Below are 25,835 nucleotides of genomic sequence, written 5' to 3' on the forward strand. Positions count from 1 at the left end.
CTTAAGTTAAAATTCAAAAAGAATGAATTTCCGGAATTAATCATACTAATTTGGCAGCACCGCTAGATGTCAGTACGGTATGTGTGGTTTCCATAGTTCTCTGTAGTAATTATCTCTCACTACTTGAGACGGATCGATATCCTTGACATTCCTGGACCCTAAAATGGAATAAAAGGACACTTTAACTTCCTTTTCATCACACATAAATGAAATATTTATGAAATCTTTAAATAAAAATAACAATAATAATAATACACGCCTTCGAATTTGTAAATATGATCTAACTTGCCACTAATTATTATTGAATCTACTTTTTATGAGCAATGTTTTATTGTATCCTTATTTAATAAATTATTGATTTAATTATAGATTAACAGGTAATTTTCAGATTATTCCTATCTGAAATTTCATCATGCAGCATAAAATCCTCTGTTAGTTACTTAAATAATTAGCTTGAAATAAATAACGCATAATTGACCATAGATGGCGCTGTGACGTATTTGTGATGTTTATATAGTGCTGCAAAGTTGTTTATGTTTATAACATGAACACCTTTTAGAGAAGTATTCTTCTTGTGGAGTAATTTTTTTATATTATGATGTTTAGGTTGAGCGCATTGTATATAGGTTTGTGTAAATTGTCTATTGGTTTTGGGTGAATATACGTTATGAAAATGCATTGGTTGCGAATGTGCGAGCAGCTAAGCCTAATTTCAGGCTAACGCTTAGCTAACTAATTTTAGTAGGAGCGTGTACCTTATATGTATCTGCTATAGGAATTCTCATATGAAGTTTAATGACTTAAAGTTGTGGTTGTTCAATATATGTATGTACCATGGAAAATTAATATTTCGCGGATTATGTTTCTATCATTGTTAAGGGATGCGGAGTTGCTGAAAATTAAAAACTTTTTGGAAGTTGCCAGAATGTAGACAAATTCCACCCAATGTCCACCCAAGTTCCAATAGAGTGGAAAGAGGTAAAAATTAATTTATTTTTAATTTGTTTAATTTATTTTTAATTTGATTGGCCTGTAATTTTTCTACCTCTTGGAGCCTCCCGTAAGGGAGTAAGGGAGGCTCCAAGAGATAGAAAAGTACAGGCCAATCAATATATCGGGAGTGGTGGTTAAGGTTTTGGAGAAATTCATAACAATTAGAATTCAGGACTGGGTGGACAGAAATATGATATTTTATAAGGGGAAACATTGTTTTGTGAAGAGCAGGTCTTACCTTTGTAACTTACTTTCTATAATAAAGTAACAAGGGAGTTGGAGAAAGGAAATCCTTACTCGGTGATACTCGTGGAATTTGCAAAGCCAATTTGACAGGTTCCACACAGAACTGTGTTGCATATATTAAAGCAAATGATGATCCGAAGCCGATGATTTGGATTAGTGAGCTGCTGATGGAGAGATATCAAAGAGTGGTTTATGGAGGAGCTGAGTCCAGGAGAAAAGGTGACTAGTGGTTAACCTCAAGGCTCAGTACTTGGTCCTCTGTTGTTTAATTTGTACATTAATTATATTGGAAATAATTTGAAAGAAAATATCCACTTGTTTGCTGATGATGCAAAATTGGGAAGAGCGATACTCAATTCAAATGATGTTGATATCTTGCAGACGACTTAAATAGGCTGACGGTATGGGCTAAACTAAATGGCTGCCAGTTTAACATGGCCAAGTGTGAGGCGATGCACTTCGGAAGGATGAGATCATATGCTGTTTACTATATTAATGGAACTGAACTGCAAGACGTCGACGAGGCAAGGGACTTGGGAGTTATTGTGGACAGAGAACTTAAGTTTAAAAGGCATATTGCAAAGGTTGCCAAAGCATCACATCAAATTACTTGATTGTTGAAGACTACCCTGACAAGGAAGTGATTGTCCCGCTTTATAAGGCTCTAATAAGACCGCATTTGGACTATTGTGCACAGATCTGGTCACCTGGATTCCTTGGTGATGAAGAAATGGTGTAAGGGATCCAGAGGCGAGTTACAAAGATTGTTGCAGGTCTGTGGAATGTTTCATACGAGGATAAATTGAAGATCTGTGGGCTCCAAAAACTAGCTGATAGACGTGGGATAGGAGATATGATAGAGGCATATAAATTAATAAAGGGATTTTATAGGATTCATGCTGATGACAGTTCAAAAAGAGAGAGAACGAGGGGTCATCCCTGGAAATTGTGTAAGAGTGTGGTTAACAGTTAGGACTAGATTTTTGCTTGGAGGGCTATGAATGGGTGGAATGCTTTACCAGGAGTGGTTGTGAATGCATCGTCTGTTGATGAATTTAAAGAGAAGTACGATAGGCATTGTGTGAATAATGGTTATTCTGTCAAAGTAGGATCTCCCGCGATGAGACTTCTGACTCCATGGAGACGCCATAATAATAATAATAATAATTATTATTATTCAAATAATTTCAAATTTCATAATTCAAATTTATTTAACATATTAAAATAAAAACAAATACCAAATAATATTCTAAAAGCTATCAAAAGTATATATGAAAATAATCAAATACAAGTAAGATTAAATTATGAACTTTCATAGATAGATAAACCAAGGAGTCTGACAATGATGTTCCTTTTCAGCAACTCTTTTAAAATATTTACCTAAATGAAATAATAATAAAATGGAATAAAAATTTAAATCAGGGCATTAAGCTTTCTCCTACAGTGAACTTAAACACTCTCCTTTTTGCCGATGACCAAATAATAATTACAAATGCTGAAGATAACTTACAGAAAGATATTTTAAATTTAAATGAGATATCCAAAGATTATGGTATGATAATATTACCAGAAAAATCAAAAGTATGGCCTTTAAAGGACAAGATCCAGCAAGAACTAAGATAGTAATAGATAACAAGATCTTAGAACAGGTGAATTCATTTAACTTCCCAGGATGTATGATCACATATGAAAAAGATATAAACGTAAAAATTACAAAATATTGAAAACTAACAGGTGTAATTCACTCTATGTTTAAACCAAACCTATTTCAAACACAAACCAGACTAAAAGAATACAATACATAAGCCCTACCAGTCTTAATGTATGGAAGCGAAATCTGGACAATAAAACAAAAAAAAAACAAACAAAGATTAACAACAGCAGAAATGAAGTTTATGAAAAAAAAAACTACAAAGTATATACTCTATTTGATCACAAAAGAAATGAAGAAATTATGAAAGAATTAAACCAAGAATCAGTAATAGAAAAAAATTAAAAAATATTAACATTAATGGATGAAACACGTTGAAAGAATGAAAATAGAAAAATTACCAAAACAAGCCTTAAAGTACAAACCATTAGGGAAAGGAAAACCAGGACATCCTCTTAAGAGATTCACCGATGACTTCTAAGGCTAGAACAGGCCATTCTGGGCCTAAATCCTTGAAAAGCATGATGATAAATTCAAATAATCCTGTCTACTACAGATTGTCTCTTCAATATATAACAAAACTACAAACCTGCAAGAGCCATTGTGATGTTTAGTTCATCTCGCAGAATATCAAGCACCATTTTTACTCCTTCACCACCCTGTAAAAATAAATAAATAATAATAGTAATAAATAAAAATAATTAAATTAAATAAAATACATTAAGAACAATAAAATTAACAGACCTACCCGATATTATCAGTTTTTGTTATACAAGGTTTGTTTAACCAGTGCGGATTGCAGTGATATTTCGATGCCAAGCGGGCAATCATTATCATGACTTTGCAAGTCGAGACAAGTTAAGCAATAGGCCGCTAATTGGTGTGTTGTATCAATTAGTTTTAATATTTTAAAACTCAAAAAGCATTAAAACATTAAAATAGAATACTTGGATACTGAAATATGATATCCTATATAGTAAATGTATGAAATGGAGTGGTTCATCGAAGTGAACAGAGAAGAATCTGCATTCTTCATTACCATCATATTCAAGAAATAACGAATCAATGGAAAAATAGAGCTTGCTTGATTTTTTTTAATGACTGCCTATTAACGCGAAGTAAGAGAAAGCTTAAATCAGGACCATTTTGGATATATGCTTTCACTGCACAAACACTGTCTTTCAGCCCATAAATTCAGGAAAATGTGTAAAATTAAAAACTAAAAACAGAGTTTTTATGTTGCAGTTTTTCCTATTTTCGCAGCCCCTAAACATTGTCTTAGTCGCCTTGTATACAAGCTCGTGCCAATGAATTTCAATTGGACAATCCTTGTCCAATTGAACATTTGGATAAGGATTAATTTTCTGCAAAGTACGTGTTAATAGTGCAACATTATAGTACATTTAAAATATCAGATGATTGGTCCATTATGAAGATGAAGTAAAAGAGCAAATGGAAGCGCAGTTAAAAAATGGCACATGGAATTTAAATATTCGAGTTTCGTAGGTGATTTTTATGAACTGAGAAACAATCGTCAGATCTCTCAGATACCCAAGCAGAACTTCTTAGATGTACACAGCAAGGATGGAATTTAGTGTACACCCTTGCTGTGTACTTCATTTAAAATTTGTTTTTTCATTTAAAAATCTTAATGGATTTTTAAATGAAAATGACGTTTTAAATCATATAGTCCTAACTGAATGAGGCACCAAATGGTCTGTGGAATCAGTCGGCAACATTTTAAATTCAAGCTATCATCATTTATAAACATAAACTATTCAAGAACCCTCCAAAACAAATATGTGGGTATGGTATTTAAGTAATAATCGAGTTCTTAGCTTAGGAAACCATCCTCTTACAGAACCTCTTCGAGAACATTGCTAATATTAAGTAAGATATTGGTGTTTACTGAATTTCTTCACAGAAATTTATAAGGTACAAACCTACAGAGGAATGTAACACATTTCTGAGAAGATTTAGCACCTTTTTTACTACAGCTGTTTAGTTGCTTTCTTTATAGATAAAAAAAAAAGAAATCAGCTAACGCGTTTTGTTCCTGTATAGGGAATAGGCAAGTCCGTTTTAGCCCTATCTAACTTTTGGAGACTGAGTGGGCAGTTCAATCTCCACTGGTACCCAATCAGAGATAGCTGGCCCAAGGCTCTCACTAATTAAGCAGCCCGCAGTGAAGATACGGCACAACAAGGGTCGCCATCTCGGGGTTCCTAACCCTAACACAATATATTTAATGTCTGAAATAGTATGGATTCTACGGTCAGTTTTCTTGAGTTTACGAGACGAAAAAGCAGAGTTTCCAAAAAAAAAAAAAAACCGCTTTCCCGTGCCGGAGATCGATAAACTCGGGAACCGGTCGAAAAACAGGAAAAGTTCCTGTAGTATTACTAGACTTGAACTCGAAGTCTATCTTTGGGCAGTTTAGTGCTGAGGAGTGCAAATACCACTTTCACTCAGCTACACAGGCTCTTTATAGATTTAACGGAAACTTATTTTCTAAAAAATATTTTAAATAGCAAAATTTAATCATGTTACGAGTTGAATTTAATTTCTAAAGTGGCTTTGAAAAACAATACATTCTGAATTGGCAATTTTTCTCTTAGATTGATAGTCTTTCCCAAATAGGTTCGTGGCCATCGATATTTTCACTCTGACTATGTTGCAAATATTCTTTATCCATACTGCGCCTCTCCTAATATTCCTTAATCTTCTACACGCAAGCTACATACAAGTGTTTAGCCAATTACAACACACTTATGTGAGCATAATACTAAAGCATACTGACCTGATATATCAAACCCCAGACAGTGGGTCTACCAATAAACACTGCTTTAGCTCCAAGGGCTAGGGCTTTATACACGTCAGTTCCCGATCTCACTCCACTGTCCAAATAGACTTCGACATTGCTTCCAGCAGCCCGTACAACTTCTGGAAGGGCATCGATCTAAAATAGAAGCATAAATTAGGACAATAGGATAAACTTCAGATTAATCTTGCACTAATTTTTCCTCTCTCTCTTGCTCAGAATAAGATATTATGGACTACTCACTGAAGCAGGTACACCATCTAATTGACGACCTCCGTGGTTTGACACTAAAATAGCGGAAGCACCGTGTATTACAGCCATCCTGGCGTCAAAACCTGAAAGCAGGCAAAAAAAGGCTTGTTATGAAGTATAAATATGAAGTATAAACATGAAAAACTAAAACTTAGCTGTAGGTTTTAGTCGATATTGTAATCACACACACACGCACGCATGCACGCGCGCACCAATTCTATCATGTAGAGCGATTGGAAATAATTCTGAAATGCGATCTTTTAGGATTTGCTGTTGTTTAAAATATGTTGTTTAAAAGGGACGAAAATACTATAACGTTTACTGACCCATAGCCGACATGCGATTAGCGTAATGCACTTTTCGTTGCTGCTGTTGTAAGCAGTATTAATGAATGGGAGAACTAACACTGAAGGTACGTAGGTCCGAATGCAGGACTTAACATTTAAGTTATCAATCACAAGGTTGTTTTCCAGACCAATCTTATCTTCAGTTACACCTTACAGTTTAGCAGAAATCCCCAATGCCCAGCGAATCATGCAAACAATAAAACAACCGAAATCTCATTTTCTTTGGCAAAAACTGAGAACCTAAAGAATTTGTTTTACTGACCTGTGAGAATACCTTTGGTGACAATTGGAAGTTTGGTGTTATCCTTCAGCCAACGTACGTATTGCCATCTTACGGAGTGGTCAAAGGTATCTCCAAGAGTTCCATAATCTTCTGTTCGCTTATTAGCCGTTGAGAATATTGGTAACCTGGAAAAAATGACAGTGGTGAGCGCATGCAATTAGTATACACGCGTGCACTTCTCAATACAAATGGCGAAACTCATTTATAAAGGGGAAAATGTATTTCAGTTAAGCCAGAATTACTACAACTTTTTCGCGAAAAAAGTAAAGTAATACCGGTTTATTTATTTATTTTTGTCTTGTTGCGTAATATTCTGTTTTGCTTAGTTTTATCCATCAATCATTTATGTGTAGTCCATCCGTCCGTCCGATTTTTTACTGTGGTTGCTCGACTAAGAGAAATCCAATACGTTTCAGGATTAGCAAAACGAACAGGGAAACTACACTGAGAGTCAGAACACAGAAGACAATTCCAAGCTAGGTGTATAAACGTTGTCAATACGATACTTATTTCAAAGATAAATAAATATTCTATCCATCCACTCGAATCTTTCTATGGTGCGGGGTTTTGATTCTTCTCTGCCAAATTTGCTAATATTGCCGAATCACCAGAAGCAAACTTAATGGATTTCCAAAATCCTTCAATAATATATGATGTAAAAAAAATGGAAATTTTCTCAAAAATATGTATCTTATTACTGAACTGTGAATAAGTCGTACATTAAATGATGCAAGCAGATGAACGCCAGGTGGAGTCACTGTTCTGATCATCTTGAAGGCGCCTTTTACTAAACATTTTACTTCCTGAGATATTTGTTCATACTTCGATATCAAGTTGCATTCTAACAAACCCTCACAGTAACAGCAGGTTTGTGTTGGCGACAAAAGACTAAGTATGAGATCAACGATTCAGAGAGATCTGAATTGGAGAAAAAAATGACGATTATAATATCTGTAAGTTTTTTTCTTTTCCAAACAAATAGCGCATGTCGTTTTGCCCTACCCTTCCGACTGCACTACAGGACTACGTCAGAAGCGAGACTCAGATCCAAACTGAGTATAAGCAAGCTGCTAATAACAGACACTGTGGGCTGTTTACAATTCACCATATTATTACCGAAGATCGGATAATGCATATTCTATTGGATTTGAATTACACATTAAATATATTTTTAAGTGCATAATAATTAGATTAAACATGTTGGTAATAAAAATTTCCATCAAGGTATTAAACTTTCTCCCACTGTGAACTTAAACACTCTCCTTTTTGCCGACGACCAAATAAAATTACAAATTCTGAAGATAACTTACAGAAAGCTATTTTAGATCTAAATGAGATATCCAAAGATTATGGAATGATAATATCAACAGAAAAATCAAAAACTATGGCCTTTAAAGGACAAGATCCAGCGAGAACTAAGATAGTAATAGATAACAAGATCTTAGAACATGCGAATTCATTTAACTACCTAGGATGTACGATCACATATGAAAATGAAAAAGATATAAACGTAAAAATTGCAAAATACTTAAAAAATAACAGGTGTGATTAACTCTATTTTTAAATCAAACCTAGTTGAAAAACGAACCAGACTAAAAGTATATAATACACTAGCCTTACCGGTCTTAATGTATGGAAGCGAAATCTGGACAATAAAACAAAAAGACAAACAAAGATTAACAACAGCAGAAATGAAGTTTATGAGAAAAACTGCAAAGTATACCCTATCTGATCACAAAGAAAACGAAGAAATTATGAAAGAATTAAACCAAGGATCAGTAATAGAAAAAAATTTAAAATATAAACATAAATGGATGGAACACATTCAAAGAATGAAAATAGAAAGATTACCAAAACAAGCCTTAAAGTACAAGCCATTAGGAAAAAGAAAACCAGGACGTCCTCTTGAAAGATAAGGCCGGAACAAGCCGCTCTAGGCCTAAATCCTTGATACGCATGATGATGATGACATGTTCGGTGCTTTATTATTCAGTATTTTAATCAAACTTTTTTTTTTGTGGTTCTGATCATTTATTTTTGTAAAAAAAAAAAAAAAGAAAAAAGAAAAACTAATAATAAAAAGGCGATTAATAAAATACCACGTTTAAAGAGAAAGTTAACACTTTTTTTCCGATCTAAATCACTAAAGTCAATCATTAGTCCAAGATAACCATCGTAATCATAAATGAACTTACTCCATGAGGCTCAACTGGAAACCCTTTCGAAAAGCTTCCACCCTGTTACCAAAGACTGGGGAATCCACAGTAAGAACCAGGGCTGTGAAATTATTCCTTTCTGCTTCTCTCACAATTCGAATGGTTAACTGACGATCTGCATAAGGATACAATTGCAACCAATGGATACTAGATGGTGCTGCTCGCTTTACTTCTGCAATAGATGTTGTGGAATAGCTGCTCAAGATCATCACAGTGCCTGCAGCAGCGGCACCTGGTGAACAAAAACCATGTAACTTTTTTAACATTCAGAAAGCAATTATTTGTTTCATTTCTTGTTACTATTTTCATAAAATGAGTAATAATATTTACACTCATTTAAGGAACTCCAAGTAGCCTAAATAAATCAATGTTCAAATTATGTAATTCAGTATATAAATTAAAAAATAAATAAATTGAAACGATAGAAACGAAAAATATATCAATAAATATATTGATATATATTATTATTACTTGTTTCAATGTAGAAACAACATCAAATAAAAATAACAAAAATCTTTCTTAAATCACCTTCGTCAGATATGAAAGTCCGGCCTTACGCTTCGTTCAATTTATTGTTAAAGCAAATTTTGAAGAGACGTTACGTTAAAACTTGATATGAATAATATCTTGATATCAACAGTATCCATGATTCCACAATACGTAACCTGATCTTTTTGCTGGTCCTAAAAAAGCATTTATTTGCTTTAAGTTGTGTGGTAAAAGGGAACTGCAATTTTAGTATCCTCCAAGTTCATGCAATTAGGAGTTACTACTATAAAATGAAATATGGACTGGTTCTCAAATTTAGATGTCTTAACCACTCTTCAATTTATGATACGAGAGCTTTGTATGATAATTTCTAAAATAGTAACCTGCCAAATCTGGGTAATCTTTTGTAATCCTGTAGAATTCGTTTATGAGCAGGAACGAATTCTACAGGATTACAAAAGATTTTTTAATCTTTTAAATCTTTTAAATAAAAGATTAAAAAAGAACAGTTAAAAGCCTTTGACTGTTCAGCGTCAGAAGCTTTTGACGCAGGTCAAAGGCTTTTGACCTGCGTCGAAATTTAATCAAGGATATACATTTTCAAAGTAATTTGGCATTTCTATAACCAAGAGAGCTTTGATTCAAAATTGATAGTCTATTAGAAACATCATTAAAGTTCTTTTGATCTGATCTTCCCTTTCACTCGTCTTCCGACCGTAGATGACTTTGTAGGCATTGCCCACAAAGTATTCCTGGTGTAATTTTTACAGGGTAGTTCACCATTGCTTTCCCCAACTCCCCCCAAATTTATCCGGGCTCGGGACCGGCATATGGCTGGGATGTATTCATGACTGTAATCCATGTGTGTTCACGGGGTCGGTTTGCTTGTTCTGGGGGACGAAAAGCCCAAGTCTCCGGGTGGCAAAACCCCCTTCCTCCGTATGAGATCGGCTAAGTTGCCTTTCGTCGAAAGAGACCAGACGAAGGTTCTTCACGACACTGCCGAGAATTGAACCCTAGCTCTTTCCGACCAAAGGACTTCGTCTATACCTACTGAGCTAAGGAGGCTCCTTAAAGTTCTTTGAAGGTGGTATTAAATTTTTGAATTTTACTGCTTTGAAGCATTTCTATGTTGTACTGAACAGGAGGCAAAAAGATTAATAGGACAATAAAGGAGTCAAAGATGTCTTCTTCTGTAGAAATTTGTGCTCAGACTGATTTCGAATCTCTACAGGAAGAAGAATATTGAAAACGAAAGGAATTAGGCCCAGTGGCCTATTGCGGTTACGTTAGACTTCGTGGCTTATTAGGAATTGGAAACTGGAAATCCCATGGACCAGGTCGGTCAATCCTATTCCATGTCCTATGTCTGTGCATTCTTGTGTTCACAGGGCCCGTTTGCCTGTTCTGGGCGACGAAAAACTCGCGTTTCCTGGTGAAAAATCTCTACCTGCGTTGAGACCGGCTAACTCACCTTTCGTCGAAAGAGATCAGATAGAGGTTCCTCACTTCACTGACGGAAATCGACCTGGGTTCGATTCCCTTCAATGAATCGCCTAAAGGGCTTCGTCTATACAGACTGAGCTACGGAGGCTCTACAGTCGTATTTTAAAACTCATATTCTAGCATTCTAAAATTCATGTTTCCAAAATGTTCAAGAACATTTTAATATATTCCTTGCGAAAAATAAAACGAGACAAGTAGATGACGTGACAACTAAATTTCTGGAGAGTTACCACCATAGGAACCCAAAATGCAAGCAGTGTCTTTAAATAAAACCATGTGGAGGGAAGAGAACTGAAGTGAAGACTAATATATATTTTTTATATTATGACTTGCATCGGAAACTTGAGCGAGTTTTGTGCCTGCATTCGTATTTCAAAGAAAATGTGCAAACCTTTTGAGTTGGGTCATAAAAAATAACTTTTGATTTAAGTCATTTCTTTTCAAAGCCTGCAAGTGAAGATACACCACAGCCTTAGATAGGCCTTCACAAAACCAAACTCCATTTCACAGCAATCTATTTTTCATATGCATGCCTGTTTTGAAGTTTCCAAATAAAATAGAAGGCCTTCCAAAAAATTAAAGAGATCATGTTAAGCTGAATGGAGATGTTCATTATTTAATTAGGAAATGGTTTACCTTAGAATGTTTATTAATTAACGATATTTATTAGAGAATTTTCTCGTCATAATAAGAATTATTTTATTGGTTACCTTTGGCTATTTCCACCTCTCCGTTTGGAGAATACAGCTTCATGAATGCGGTAGGACATATTCCGACAGGAAAAGGTATTTTACTCCCTAAAACTTTCATTGAAAGGTCAATTTTTGAGACGTCGTTAAAATGGCGTGGCCTTATTCTGTATCTAAGGAGATCGAAAACAGTTCGTTAGGATACAACTAAAGATCCTTAAAATTCAACTACATTCATTTTCTTATTTCACTACAAACATCTGTCATTTCCATAAGTAGTTTTCCATTTAAGTTTAAAAAATATACTTAAGTAATTCTGTCATATTGCTCACCCTGCTATTCGTGTTTCAAACTTACCTAGAGAATGCCGCAGTATTATCTTTTAAGGTTAAATCAATGTCAACTCCGTGGTTCAAATAAGACAGGTCTGGCTCCCTGACATGTTTTTCACTGTATCGGCGAAAATCTTCGATATTTACCATTATATCGTTGTCAAAACTAGGGGAAGGGAAAGAAAACGATAGCAAGTTATATAAGCTATACATGATGTTAATCATTTAAGATATTTAATAATGAAAATGTATACGTGTCATGAAAGATTTAAAGCAGAGTCACTGAAAGTAAAATTGATTTACCCTTTTGTTGATTTGCTGTTGTCTAAGCGAGTTACTGTCGCTCCCTACAAACGAAATAAAAAACATTAAAATAAAATAAATACATAAAACGGGTGAATTGTATGCTGGTGTATAAAGGTTTAAGTTGATTAAAAAGTGAATTGTAGGGAAAAGAAATCATTATTCTATCTCTGCATAAAGGAATTTACTACAAACAATTTTCACTGTTTTTGCAAACCTAAACATTTGTTGTTGTTTTTAATTTTCATTTTTTCTACATTCATAATTAGAGTTCTGGAGATATTTTTAATCATTTAAGATGCTGACGCCTATTAAGCAATTCACGGAAATTTCGGCTGTTCCATTTCAGCGACCCATGCTGAAAAGAGATCAAATGATCACCAGATACCATCGTCAACATTTACACCATCTTTCTTCTTCCCTAACTCCTTGCTGACTTTTTCAATAAGACTTGAGAAAAGAATGCTGTTAACACGCACACTACACCCTCTGTCCAAAAAAGAAACCGAACTTTTCGAAAATGGAAGAAACTAGTGGCGCCACCTGTTGTATCTTTTTGTTGTCGAAAGAGGCAACCTTCATTAGTGTTGTGTCAACTGTTTATGACATTTTTTTTATTAGAAGTCGAGTTCTAGTGCCAAGAGTGACACTGTGTTTTGACAAACGGTCGGGCGTCACGATATTCATGCCATACGCGACGAATTCTCCTAATCGATATAAAACTCGCCATTCACAGTTTGGCCAGGCAGAACGAATTCTTTGTGGATACTGCCCTTGGAATTGTAGAAACAAATCAGCATTGCCTTTACTTTTGACTTCTCCAAGCGACCTTTTTTCGGATGCTCCTCTTCTGGTAGTCTCCTCTCAGCACTCTGTTTTGGGCTCGTACTCAAAATACCACGTTTCGTCACCAGTAACAATAGTTTCAAGGAAGTTTGAGTCCTTACGAGCGGTTTTAATGAGGTACTTGCAGTGTTCAATTCGATACATTTTTGGTCGTCGGTCAACTTGTGGAGGAACAAATCGCGAATTCAATTTACGAAGGCCCAAACTCCAGGTCAAAATGTTGTGAATAGTTGATTTTGGAAACCCCAATTCATCTTCAATCAATATCGTGGAAGATTTCGGGTTATCTTTGATGAAATCACGCACTTTTTGGATGTTAACTCGCTTAGTCCAGTTTTTGGACGGCCAGGCTTTTCGTCGTCCTCAATCGTCAAACGATCACTTTGAAATCGCTTAAGCCACTCGTAAACTTGAGTATGGGATAAGCATTCATCACCATATGCTTTTTGAATCATTTGATCCGTTTCGGTAAAACTTTTACCACGTTTAATACAAACGTCAATCGTAGCTTTCTGTTTGAAACTCATTTTCCGACCGTTCGTCAAAACCAACTGTCACTCTTGGCACTATAACTCGGCTTCTAATGAACCAAATGTCATAAACAGTTGACATAACACTAATGAAGGTTGCCGCTTTCGACAACAAAAAGATACAACAGGTGGCGGCACTAGTTTCTTCTATTTTCGAAACGTTCGGTTTCTTTTTGGACAGAGGGTGTAGTCATCTGGCTCTGCTATGTCATGTGATATATTCTTTATTTGCACGCATGGTTCTCATACTGATAAAGCACATCTAAACAACCAACATCCTTTTAAAAACTTCAGTTAATAGGGCAAAATAATTTCTTTTAATGGCAATTCCCTCATGACCAATCTTAGAAGATCACTGTTAAATGAATTGGTTATTTAAGAACTTGAAGTTCAGTCATATGGATACCAAATGGGTGATGAGGAATCGAGTGTGCTCTCGTCGGCAAAACTGTGATAGATTTGAGGTTTCTGGGAGAAAGTAATTAATATAAAATAGGGAGGGTGCAGGAGGAAGCACAGGACACTATGTTCCTGTGGTATTGGTGAAAAAATCTGAAGAGTGGTCCAGAAGCAAAGAGAAGAATGGCACCATAAGATGGTGGCATGCAGTATGCCTGGATGCTAGAACTTCCACAGTAATTTCTTGGTTAATTACCAACAGTCACCTTTAAGATAATAAAGATCCATTGAAAGCTTGTAACGTCACTGAATATATGCAATAAAAAGAAACGAAATCCCCCCCCCCAAAAAAAAAGGAGTAAGCAGGTAAACTTTAAAGTAAACTTCATTAGTACTTCTACACCTATAATACTTTTTTAAGTGATTATAGAAGTGAATTCTACTAACAAATGACAAAATAAAATCTCAAAGGTATTTACTGCGATTTTATTAAGTTATTATGCAAGGCTTCAAAGGACATTAAATTAAATGTCCTTGTTTCATATGAAGAGTCTTTCATATCACATGTTGCCCAATCCTTCACATTAAGTAATAGTTTTATGATACATTTCGGTACCTTTGGAATATCATCTATTTATGGATGAAATAATTAATCAATTATATATAACTATTTTAATAACTATATATAACAAGAAATAACTATTTATTTGTTGTGCTGACAGAAGAAGTTTCTAAAAGAAAACGCTGCAGAGAGTTTAAAACCTTGTTTGTCTCATATCAGTTACTTAAAATTACTAATGCTAAAGAAAAAATAAATAAATTTCAGTTACAGAAATAGGTTAAGAGCACAAGGAATCGAAAGTAAAATTAATAGTCCTATTGGTTTAAAAAAATTAATGTAAGCATTAAATTACTACAGCAATAATTTCCCACAGGAACGAATAGTTCCAACCTAAACACGATTTCTCACTCACCTACGTACAACAAAATTGGCGACCAGATAAGAGAGATGTCTTTAAGATAAGACTTAATGAGAAATCTACAGTGTTGGAAAATAAATTCACATACATTTTATTTATTTATTTATTTATTTATTTATTTTGCTCAGTTATTCTGTTAGAATATGTAGTTAAACTGAATTTTAAAAGTAAAATAGAGAGAATAACCAATCAATTTGAAAAAAAAAATCATTTCACTTGTCAGAATTCCATACTCTAAAAGCACTCTGAATTCGAAACAGGAAATAACACTTACCCTAAACAAAACGGCACATACACTTTCCCACCAAGCTTGGGAAACACATTGCATGAGCAACTGTGGGAAAGAATTAATATAGAGAACCAATCGGATAGTAATCTAAATTAAGTAGTCAATTAGCATTTCTGGTTATTTACAGAAATATCTTTCAAATCCTATGTTTGTGTGTTCTGTGCTGTGAATATATGTTAGTCCCAGTAACCCATAATGAAAAAGTCAACTGCATTTTCAGACTTCTGTTTGTGTTCTATGCTGTGAATATATGTTAAAAATCAACAATTTGGAATATTCAGAAAACCTAGATAGTATCAAGATGTTCCCATTCTAGAAAGAAATGTAAGTTACTTTTTTTTAAACTTAAACATAACAATTGATAATTGTAATTTCAATAATCACTGCTCGTATGTTTTGGTAAGAGTAATTCTAATACTGAATTGTTTTTTTTTTCATAAGAATAATCATAAGGTACATATTAGAGTATTAACATGGATATATTAGTGACTTTTCATGTCTAGTGTGTGTGGGTGTGTGGGTGTGTTTGAGGGACACCAGCAAATAATTAAATTAATCAGAAAAGTCTAATCACTGCCGCCATCACAACTCTACTCTAAGAATTCCCACCCTTTAACAGGAAACAAATACTCCAAATTATATTAGAAAATTAGTACAGCCATCTATAGACAACCAAAGTTAAACGTGACGACAATGACGGATGTGTATCACCCTGGGAAAATTCCAAGGTATCTTATCTCAAAAACATCACCCACAATTCCATGGGCAAACCAAAACACCATGTGATATCACAGAGAGACATATGTTCCCCAGAAATTTCCAAACACATAACATCACGATTGCTTATCTCTAAATAACACCCACAATGTTATTGGCGAACCCAACACACCACGTGATGTCCCTGACAGAAGGGGACTCGAGGAAAATTCCAAACTTTATCTTATCACTATCCATCACCCATAATACCATACGCAAACCATTTACTTATCTACAACTCATAACAATACACATCCAAGACACTGATGTCACTTCGCCCCACATTCACCCTACCCCTATTTTGCTCATAGTATCCCACCAATCACTCCACGAATCCTTATCCACTAATGTCTTCCTTTTCCATTCAAAACAGTAATGTCGCTTATTTACAACTAATAAATGACGTCACTTATCTTCATCTCATAATAATAAACATCACGTCACAATTCCTTATCTTATCTTGATCTGGTCAGAAGTGTCCCACCAATCACGACACGAATCCTTATCTCTACCATCACCCATAATTTCATATGCGATCCAAAACACAAGAACTGAAGCCATTGACACATATACCCCCAGGGAAATTCCAAACATTCCAAACCCATGGTGTCACACACACGATGACGTCATCAGATGAACATCCAATCACGTCACGATTCCTTATCTCATCTTGATCTTGATCTGGTTATTAGTGGCTACCCCACTACTGATGTAGCCAAATGATTAACATTCCAACTAAATGTTGATTGGTTGGTTATGGGTGTGGATGCTTTATGAATATCTTTAGTTGGGAACTGTTTATTGGAATTCTGATATGGCTTGAAAAAAGTTCAATGTTTGGTCTCTAGAATAGAGATTACATAACTGGATTACATAACCCTTAGCTCATCCACTGTACTAATACCATTGAACTATATGCTAAAAGCCTTTCATAGGGCGGGATTCATATAAAAAATGAAGTCAAATCAAGATACTAATATTATGGTCTATAAACAATTTAGCCTCCTATGATGAGTCTTGTAATCCCCTAATGACAATACTATGTAATACCAACATGAATACATATTAAGAGCCACTTATCCACCATTAATAAAAGGCAATGTAGACTAAACCAAGTTTCACTGTATTAATTATATATAGTGCTTTCCCTCGTGTTATGTTGTGGTTATAGCCTTTCGACTGTTTAGGGGCAGCTATATATACGCCACCATCCAGGGAAATGACTAAGAGTGGTCTCCCATTGCCTTCCTTGCCGTACTATATCCGATGACTGTTGCCTGTGTGTTCACGGAGCTGGTTTGCCTGCTTGTGGGATGAAAAAACCCAGATAAACTAGTGGAAAAATCCCTACTGTGCACGCCGAAGACTGGCTAACTTGGCTATGGCCGAGAAAGATCCTTCAGCTCCTCACGTCGTTGGCGGGAATCGAACCTAGGACACTCCTTCTGCAGGCATATGGTTGAATATCCATATTTTAACGGTTTCACATCTGCTTGAAGTATTTAAATAAATGTGCTTCAACTTTTTTATTTATTCTTGGTATAATGTCTGTAAAAATTGGGAAAGGACAGAACGAAATGAGAGCATTATAAGTTTATGAGAATACTGCATTTAATTGAATGGAATTCTATATAAAATGGAGGCCTATATAGCCTTACGGAAGTGAGGTGCATCCATAGCTTTAGGCAGCCCGGATAATGCCATTCTCCATTCAAATTTAGTCGTCCTTTCGTCAACCGGTTCTCGAGTTAATTGATCTCTGGTACAAGGAAGCAGCGATTTTTTTTTCCCGGAAATTCTGGTTTTTCGTCTCGTAAACTTAAGAAAATCGACCCTGGAACCCACACTATTTCAAACAATAAATATATTGTGTTCAGTACCAAGAGAGGGCGGCACTTGCCAGCCGTCTCTTCATCGGATGCTGTATATAATTTTGTTATAGCCTTTGGCCATCTGTCTCTGAATAGCTGCAGGTGGAGACTAAAATGCCCTCTTAGTGTCCGAGAAGTTAGACAAGGCTAAAGCTCACCTACTCCCTAAGGGGAATAAAATGCTTTAGTAGATTGATTTATTTTATTCTCTATAAAATGGTAGATCCAAATTTGGACCCAAAATGAGGTTAGAGAATATATTTTAATGAATAGTCCAGGCCAAATTTCAGGATATCTGCCGTACTCATAACAAGCACAATAGCCAAATGAAACAAATCTGCCTTTCGAATAAAGTACATATTATACCATGCGATTCGCTATTAAATGAAAACCGCTTGTATAGAATTCTACCTCATTGATAAGAGATGGCAAAGCTAGTTCGCTATCAGAAAATAGTGAACTAGTTCACTATTTTCTGATAGCATTTTCTGAGATAATAGCATGGCATATAGAAGTTTTTTGTTTGTTGTTTTATCATGATAAAAGGTCGTATTAAAATAGGAGCCGTTGGTGATAGCAAATGACGAAAATGTTTCCATTTTAACTGGTAAAATATTTTAATAGCCTTATTAAGAAGTTAGTTACTTACCACCACTTTACAGGAAACTAAATTTTCGGGTGAATAAACGCTTATTACCACCAGCAGAACAGCACACCAGCGAAAAGATGCCATGACAGTATGTCTCGGACAGAAACTGGCCTTTAATATCACTTTTACTTCAATGAGCTGCTCAGTGAAGAAGACAAAGAACAAGGCAAGGGATGAGTTCCAACATTGAAATATAATGCATGCAAAATTTAAAAAATCAGTCGTCGTTGCAGGTGAATTCATTTAACTACCTAGGATGTATGATCACATATGAAAATCAAAAAGATATAAACGTAAAAATTGTAAAATATTTAAAACTAACAGGTGTAATTAACTCTATATTTAAACCAAACCTAGTTCAAAAACAAACCCGACTAAAAGTATGCAATACATTAGCCCTACCAGTCTTAATGTATGGAAGCAAAATCTGGACAATAAAACAAAAAGACAAACAATAGCAGAAATGAAGTTTATGAGAAAAACTGCAAAGTATACCCTATTTGATCAAAAAGAAACGAAGATATTATGAAAGAATTAAACCAAGAACCAGTAATAGAAAAAAAGAAAAAAATATAAACATAAACGGATGGAACACGTTCAAAGAATGAAAACAGAAAGATTACCGAAAGAAGCCTTAAAGTACAAGCCATTAGGAAAAAGAAAACCAGGACGTCCTCTTAAGAGATTCAACGATTATTATAATTACCGCTATTATAGCCTGTTTTTGTTTAGGAGTGTCCTTATTTTAAATACATTGGCTATTATTACTCAAAAAGGGGTATATATATATTTTAGGACATTATGGGCGAGTACAGAAGGCAATTATAGCAGAATAAAAGAGGTGAAAAATTTTGTACATACCTTGGTTTGATTCTTCCAATTTCATGATCCTGCTGAATGTTGTTTATCACGAGGGGAGGAGGAGGAAGGGAGCGTGGGGATCTGTGTTTTGACGCGGGAAAAATAAATTTGGAAACCTGGGTTATATATATATATATATATATTCTTGTGTTTAGGGGCGCATTTTTTGGGGGGGAAGAGAAAAGGGGAAGGATTTACTTATCGGGAAACTGGGGCAGGGGAGAGCGTTAACGGGGTGCGGACCGTTTCGGTCGACTGACCATCATCGGAACATTTTCGGAATGAGTGTAGGGCTGTGTCATGACTGCAAGTTGAATCTGCCAAATAAGGGCATTTGTTGTCGCTAAATGGCCGGAGGTGTGGCTTAATTTGTAAGTTCTGGATCGTCCAACATTCGGAAATTAGATAGGGGTGGTGGATGCTGATAGAATTTTCATCGCATTTTATGGCAATAGTTTCTGTTATTCTAAGCATCGTTTCGTTGTCTTGTTTGTCTATGATTATGGCCTTGTCGATTTGGGGGATGTTTCAGCTCAAGGGCGTGAGCTGCAATCTCTGTCTTCCCTGTACTCTGTGTTTTGTTTTTCTTTTTTATGTCGCGATGTTTTTTTATGTTCAGATAATCCGGAAGGGGAATATCGCAATCCCTGAAGTGCTCCTGTAGTCCAGTCCATAAGGACCTAATTGTAGAGCCAGTGTAGCTGACGTCACAGTCTTTTTGACAAGGAAATTTGTAGACTACGTTGTGGTGTACGAATATTTCTTTGTGGCTGAGAGATTTAGTGGGTTTTAGGAGAGTTGCTAATTTTTGGTTCGCGGTGAATACTAGCTTGAATCTGAATACTAGATTCAACGATGATTTCTGAGGTCGCAACAGGCCACTCTAGGCCTAAATCCTTGACAAGCATGACGATGATTCGTCGTTAATAATATTTTTTGTGCAATAAATAGCTTTTCATTAGCAATCAATGTACACTTCTTTATAACGATAATCCTACAAACAACAATTTTCACTGCATAACTTGAATAACTAAAAATCACTAATTGGGTACACAAATAACGTGAATTTGAAAATTCAGATCATGCGGCAATGCCAAAAAATGGATAACAATATATATGTTATGGTTAAAGTGATAAATCCGGTTATTATTAATAATTACCGGTTAAAGTGAATAATTTACGAGAATTAATCACTTTAACCGGTTAAAGTGAATAATTTCTAGAGGGGTCTGGTAAATGTAATAAAAACATGTTTATAGGTTTTCATTCTCAATAGAAATTATAACAGGTTAGATTAGGTTAGTTTATAATGAAAAAAAATAAGGAAAGTACTTATTTTGCACTCAATGAAATCAGAAATCATTATAAACTAATCTAACCTAACATAACCTAACCTTTATTGGTTGGCTTAGATTAATGGGAATAAAAGATAAATTTTCTCATCAATGGAGAAAAACATTGATCAGTTCCTCTCTGATTTTTCTATTATCCCCATTCATCTACCAACAACAACTTTTATTTGTTATCCCCCATTTATCTGCCCGAAATCATTAAGCTCGCCCCACAACAACGTTTATCTTTCATCCACATTAATCTGTCCACGATAAACTACGACTACACTTTGGTTCGACATGCCACATCCAGGTTAGTTTTGGTTAGGTTAGTTTATAATGATTTCTGATTTCATTGAGTGCCAAAGAAGTGCTTTCCTTATTTTTTCATTATAAACTAACCTAACCTAACCTAACCTAAGCTGTTATAATTTCTATTGAGAATGAAAACCCATATATAAAACCTATAAACATGTTTTTATTACATGTACCAGACTCCTCTGGGAATTATTGACTTTAACCGGTTAAAGTGATTAATTCTCGTAAATTATTCACTTTAACCGGTAATTATTAATAATAACCGGATCACACACACACACACACATATATATATATATACACACATACACATACACATATATATACACACATACACACACACACACACACACACACACACACACACACACACACACACACACACACACATATATATATATACACACATACACATATACACACATATATATACACACATACACACATACATAAAAGGTATTGGTGGTGGACGTGTCTTTTGTGTAAAATATCTATATTGTCAAAAATATAAGAAATAAAAATGCCATTTCACACCAACACAAAAGACAAAATTTATCCAAGAAAACAGTTACATGAAATACTTTAATTCAACTTGTGACTTGCTAACATTGATGCTTTCTTGGATGGCCTTGCAACTCATCCCAATGGTGTTCAATTAGCCGAGGATCGATGCTCTAATCCCGTGTCTATAATGTTGTGATGCCAATCCGTCATACATCTACATTCATGACACGCTGACTAAGAAGGTGCAAAGAAATTATTTAACACAGAATTTCATTAGTAAAGGTAATGGTGTCTTACTTAGAACGTTGTATCATGATTCTTCGGTCACTGTGCTGTTTACAAGAACTAGTAGCGCATGCAATCACAAACACCATCTGAACCCTATCCCGAAATATTTCTCAGTTGGGACAACTCATTCTGCTCTTCAGATCTGCATGCGTTCAATTCAAGCTCTATTGAATAAAAATAGCGATCAGCGAGACACAAATAATTCCCTTGCACAACTGAAATCGATCTTCTGTGTGTGCACAAAACCACTAAACTGTCGACTTTTGTTGATTCTGAAACACCTATGATCAAGTGTTTATATTCATTAAATGTCTGTTGTGCAATAGCCAGTGTGGTACATTTACTGGCATTTTGCGCTTTGCCTTACGACATGATGCTATGGATGCGAATTTGTTTGGCAACTCTTAGTTTTCTTTCAGCAGAAAATATTCATCCATAGGCTTTCACCCAGCGGTTCGTTGCTGTAGTCGTTGGGAATTTGAGTCTCCAAAATCCGTCAAACACTCAGAACCTCATACCAGTGTGCAACCCACAGAGCCAAATATCGCTAAATTTTTCACCCATAATTCACAGTAAAGATTATCAATTAATTTTCTTCGCGATCAGTATTAGGGAGGGGGAAAAAAGAGTCCTTGGGACTTCTACATAAGCTGAAAGCTTAATTCGCAACGAGATGGTCGATCATTTCACTGGTGATCATGTCTCCAAAAAAAGAAGAAGAAAAGGCACCTGCAAATTATTTAATATAAGTGGATATGAAAAAAAAAATTCGACAAGTAACTATTGCCGTGGGTAAGGGTCAATTTACATTACCCTCCCCAAGATAAATAAATAAATAATGAAGTATAAAAAATATCTAGGAAAATTCTTAATTATCCTGTAATTGGTGGTCTGAAAGAACTAAACTCTGTCACTGGGGGTCAGGAGCTTCTAGAAAAAGCGATTGTTTTCCCTTGGCAAATGCCATCACTAGGAGTGGAAAAAGGATAATTTACTTCGATCGATTAGAAAAGTTGTTCACTAAAAAATATTCAACCCACAGGTTAAACGTTCGAAAATGGATTCCATTTCAGAATAATAAAGCTAGAAAGAGAATGATTATTCGAGTCTGGAATGCTGTCAAATAACTAATCTCACGAACTTCGACGTTTTTTTAGAAGAATGAATACCGCAGTGAATGAGGAATTGTTGGCTGTTGTTGGAATACAAAGCATGTCATTGAACAGTACTCGTAAACGACGTAACTAACCACTGTCTTGTCGTGTCTTAAATTTAAATTCTTCCACAGCGTATCCAAATGGAAAATAATAAAGTGGAATATTTATAGTGATAATCTTTGACTGCAGTCACAAATTAGTGAATGACTTTTAAACACAACATCTAAAAACAGCTACTAGATAAGTCAAGCAGATATCTGGTAAAGGAACAGGAAAGCTCATCTTACCTTGGTGAAGCTCTCTTTGCGTACTATCGGATGTTAAATGGAAGCTTTTATGTCAGTCACACTTTCCGGATAGCTGTCATTTTTTTGCTGCTTTTGTTTTCCTAACCACTCATCTATTCCGACATCCTGTCGTACATCGGCGTACATAAATGCTGACCTTATTTATTTTTATTATTATTTTTTTACATCAAAAGGGTCAGTCACTTTCACCAGACATTTCCGACGGGTAAAATCAATCCTTTCCTAGAAAATCTGCCAAAAGGTCGCGTATTACTATTCAAGCGTTTCATGCTATGCTAATTAGGCTTATTTAGAAGAAGAAAAATGGGCCACATTATTTGATAGGATGTTGCTAAATGCCTGAAACCCTCTCTCCAAAAACTGATAGCCAGGGCTGTGCAAAAGAATTTAGGAACCAGGGGAGGAACAATTCGAGGCCCCACAAATATTTTGATAATTTTTGTTGTTGTTATCGATTTTGCTATTATTATTATTATTGGTAACCTGCAAAAATCCCTACTTTGAAATTTATGTACATCCCGATGAAGATATAAAAAATTCAAATACCAACCAGAAAATAATATAAGTATTTTATGTTTGAATTATTTACAAAATGTAACTTATTTGAAGAGGGAAGAGCTACAACAGACTGTAGGAATGGAGTTCCTAATATACAAAATACAAGGAAAGAAAAAAAAATGGAAAGATTTATTCGATCTCTTATTGCAATCTTGATTTCCTAATCAACATTAGAATAATGTAGCCCACAAATCTTCAATCTATTCTCAAACGTAACATTCCACAGTGCCGAAACCACATGAAGGAAGATAACCACATCCATAGGAAGATAACCATATGGTTATCTCCCTATGAATCCTCATCTCCAAGAAATCCAGGCAATTAAATGTCGGCAAAAAAGTCCAAATGGACGTACAGAGCCTTGCAAAGAGGAATAATGATTTCTTTGTCCCAATTAGTAGCCTATTTTTGACCATCCAAGTAATGTTTCGTTTCGTCATTTGCAATATGACCTCTGAACTTCTTCCCTATAAACTATAACTTCCAGATCCCTGGACTCATAATTAATAAAACCTCCGTATAAAAAAACAGATAGCATTTGCATTAGTGTATAATGACGTCATATCAAGGGAACTGCATTTAGAGCTTATATTATTATTATTATTATTATTATTATTATTATTATTATTATAAAATAATTAATAATATTATATGTCATGTACATCTTCGATAACATATTATAATTAATTAATAATTATTTTTATGAATATATTTATTTATTTACAATTTGACAAATTTTAGTAACCATTCCAAAATACTTCCACTACAATCCATCTGGGTAAAACGAAGCAGTTATGTGTAACTACAGTATTGACAAAATCAGAATAGGTACTTAACGTATATTGTAAAATGCACATAAAAACGGAAGAAAAATGAAAAGGGAGAAAAAGTGGGATAATAAATTATGATTTTTCCGAAAAGTTTTGTGATGATGATAATATCAAAAAATTTAAATAGTTTTGGTTTTACATAAAAATGCAGTTATTTTGACAAGCTTAAGCTAGTCTTACATATATCACTGAATAAAACACATACGTATTGTAACTTACCTATAGAAGACACGTATACAGTGACAATCAGCTTTTCGGTGCCAAAATACCCGAGAATTGGAGTCAATATGAATACAGTAAACGGTAAGATTTACTTGTATGCTTGACTTCTCAGCCAGCTTCTTTGCAGCGGTTGTATTCGGAGGAAATGCAGATCAGTACGCTTCGTAAATATGTGGAAGCAAAACCACTTTTACGTACTCCACACTCTGGAAATGCCGGTATATCCACCCTTTTAGATGCTATCTCTTCCCTTAAGGGAGAAATTCTCTTCGGATAGCGCTCTTTCTTAGAACTAATGAAAGAGTTCTCCTGATAGTGTCAATAAGTTAAAAACATCCTGTGTCCGTAAGAAATTGCACAGTAAATATGCATTACCTTCGACGTTGCGAAAATAGCATACCTTCGGTCAAAATGAAGACCCTGCTTGGCGATATGCAAAGCTCTTACTGAAACTGAGATAACATTCTTTTGTGTAATAAACAGCACTGGTGAAACACAGCTTTGTTTATTGAACACACTTTGTGAAGCATTTCGCTGAGGGAGAAGAGAGGGGGAAACAGGTTGGCAAGTGTACACGCTGTTGAAATTATTCATGTGAGAAGAATTTATAAAGTTAAGCTTCCTCTTCTGAAGACTGGTGTATATTAATCATATACTGCAATAGTAATCCGGAAAAGGAAAAAAAATATATAGGAAACAGAAAGAATCATATTCTTAATTTATTAAAATGATTGCTTAAACTAACAATCCCACGTAACTTCATAAATGAAATTTAACTTTATTGTATAAGGAAAGTTTAAAACATTAAAAAAAGTCTGTTGTTGTCGTACGGAATGTTACATTTTATATTATATCCAATATAATTAATAAATTCATTTTTATTCACAACAAAACTATAAAGATTAATATTATCATTTAAATATTAACTGATATGGTAAAAGACTGATTAACAATTATTAATGGATTTTGAGTTTAGAACAAACGCAAAGAAATATTCAGAGGTCACTGGA

The 25,835-nt window shown here is 34.9% G+C and overlaps 1 protein-coding gene across 1 annotated transcript; it reads right to left on the reverse strand.

Annotated features, from left to right (window-relative positions):
- Positions 1-24,936, reverse strand: LOC150097134 (2-Hydroxyacid oxidase 1-like). Its single transcript, XM_090407256.1, has 11 exons — positions 24,823-24,936; positions 18,449-18,586; positions 12,129-12,172; positions 11,851-11,991; positions 11,515-11,666; positions 8,789-9,041; positions 6,573-6,718; positions 5,955-6,046; positions 5,691-5,849; positions 3,480-3,549; positions 1-158 (listed from the first exon to the last, which is right to left on the reverse strand). The coding sequence occupies exons 2-11, from the start codon at positions 18,530-18,532 to the stop codon at positions 70-72; spliced, it is 1,230 nt and encodes a 409-aa protein (XP_090263382.1). The 5' UTR covers positions 18,533-18,586; positions 24,823-24,936; the 3' UTR covers positions 1-69.
- Between the last annotated feature and the right edge of the window lie 899 nt (positions 24,937-25,835).

The sequence above is a fragment of the Typopeltis vanoorti genome, chromosome 17 (assembly GCF_054136105.1).
Source record: "Typopeltis vanoorti isolate ZY-2024b chromosome 17, IOZ_Tvanoo_1.0, whole genome shotgun sequence".
NCBI lineage: Eukaryota > Metazoa > Arthropoda > Arachnida > Uropygi > Thelyphonidae > Typopeltis > Typopeltis vanoorti.

Excerpts from the sequence above, each read along its gene's own strand:
- LOC150097134 (XM_090407256.1), bottom strand. The coding sequence starts at position 18,532 with ATGGCATCTTTTCGCTGGTGTGCTGTTCTGCTGGTGGTAATAAGCGTT. Across the intron at positions 11,667-11,850 it reads AATACTGCGGCATTCTCTAG|ATACAGAATAAGGCCACGCC; the intron begins GTAAGTTTGAAA and ends CGATCTCCTTAG. Across the intron at positions 5,850-5,954 it reads TAGATGGTGTACCTGCTTCA|ATCGATGCCCTTCCAGAAGT; the intron begins GTGAGTAGTCCA and ends CTTCTATTTTAG.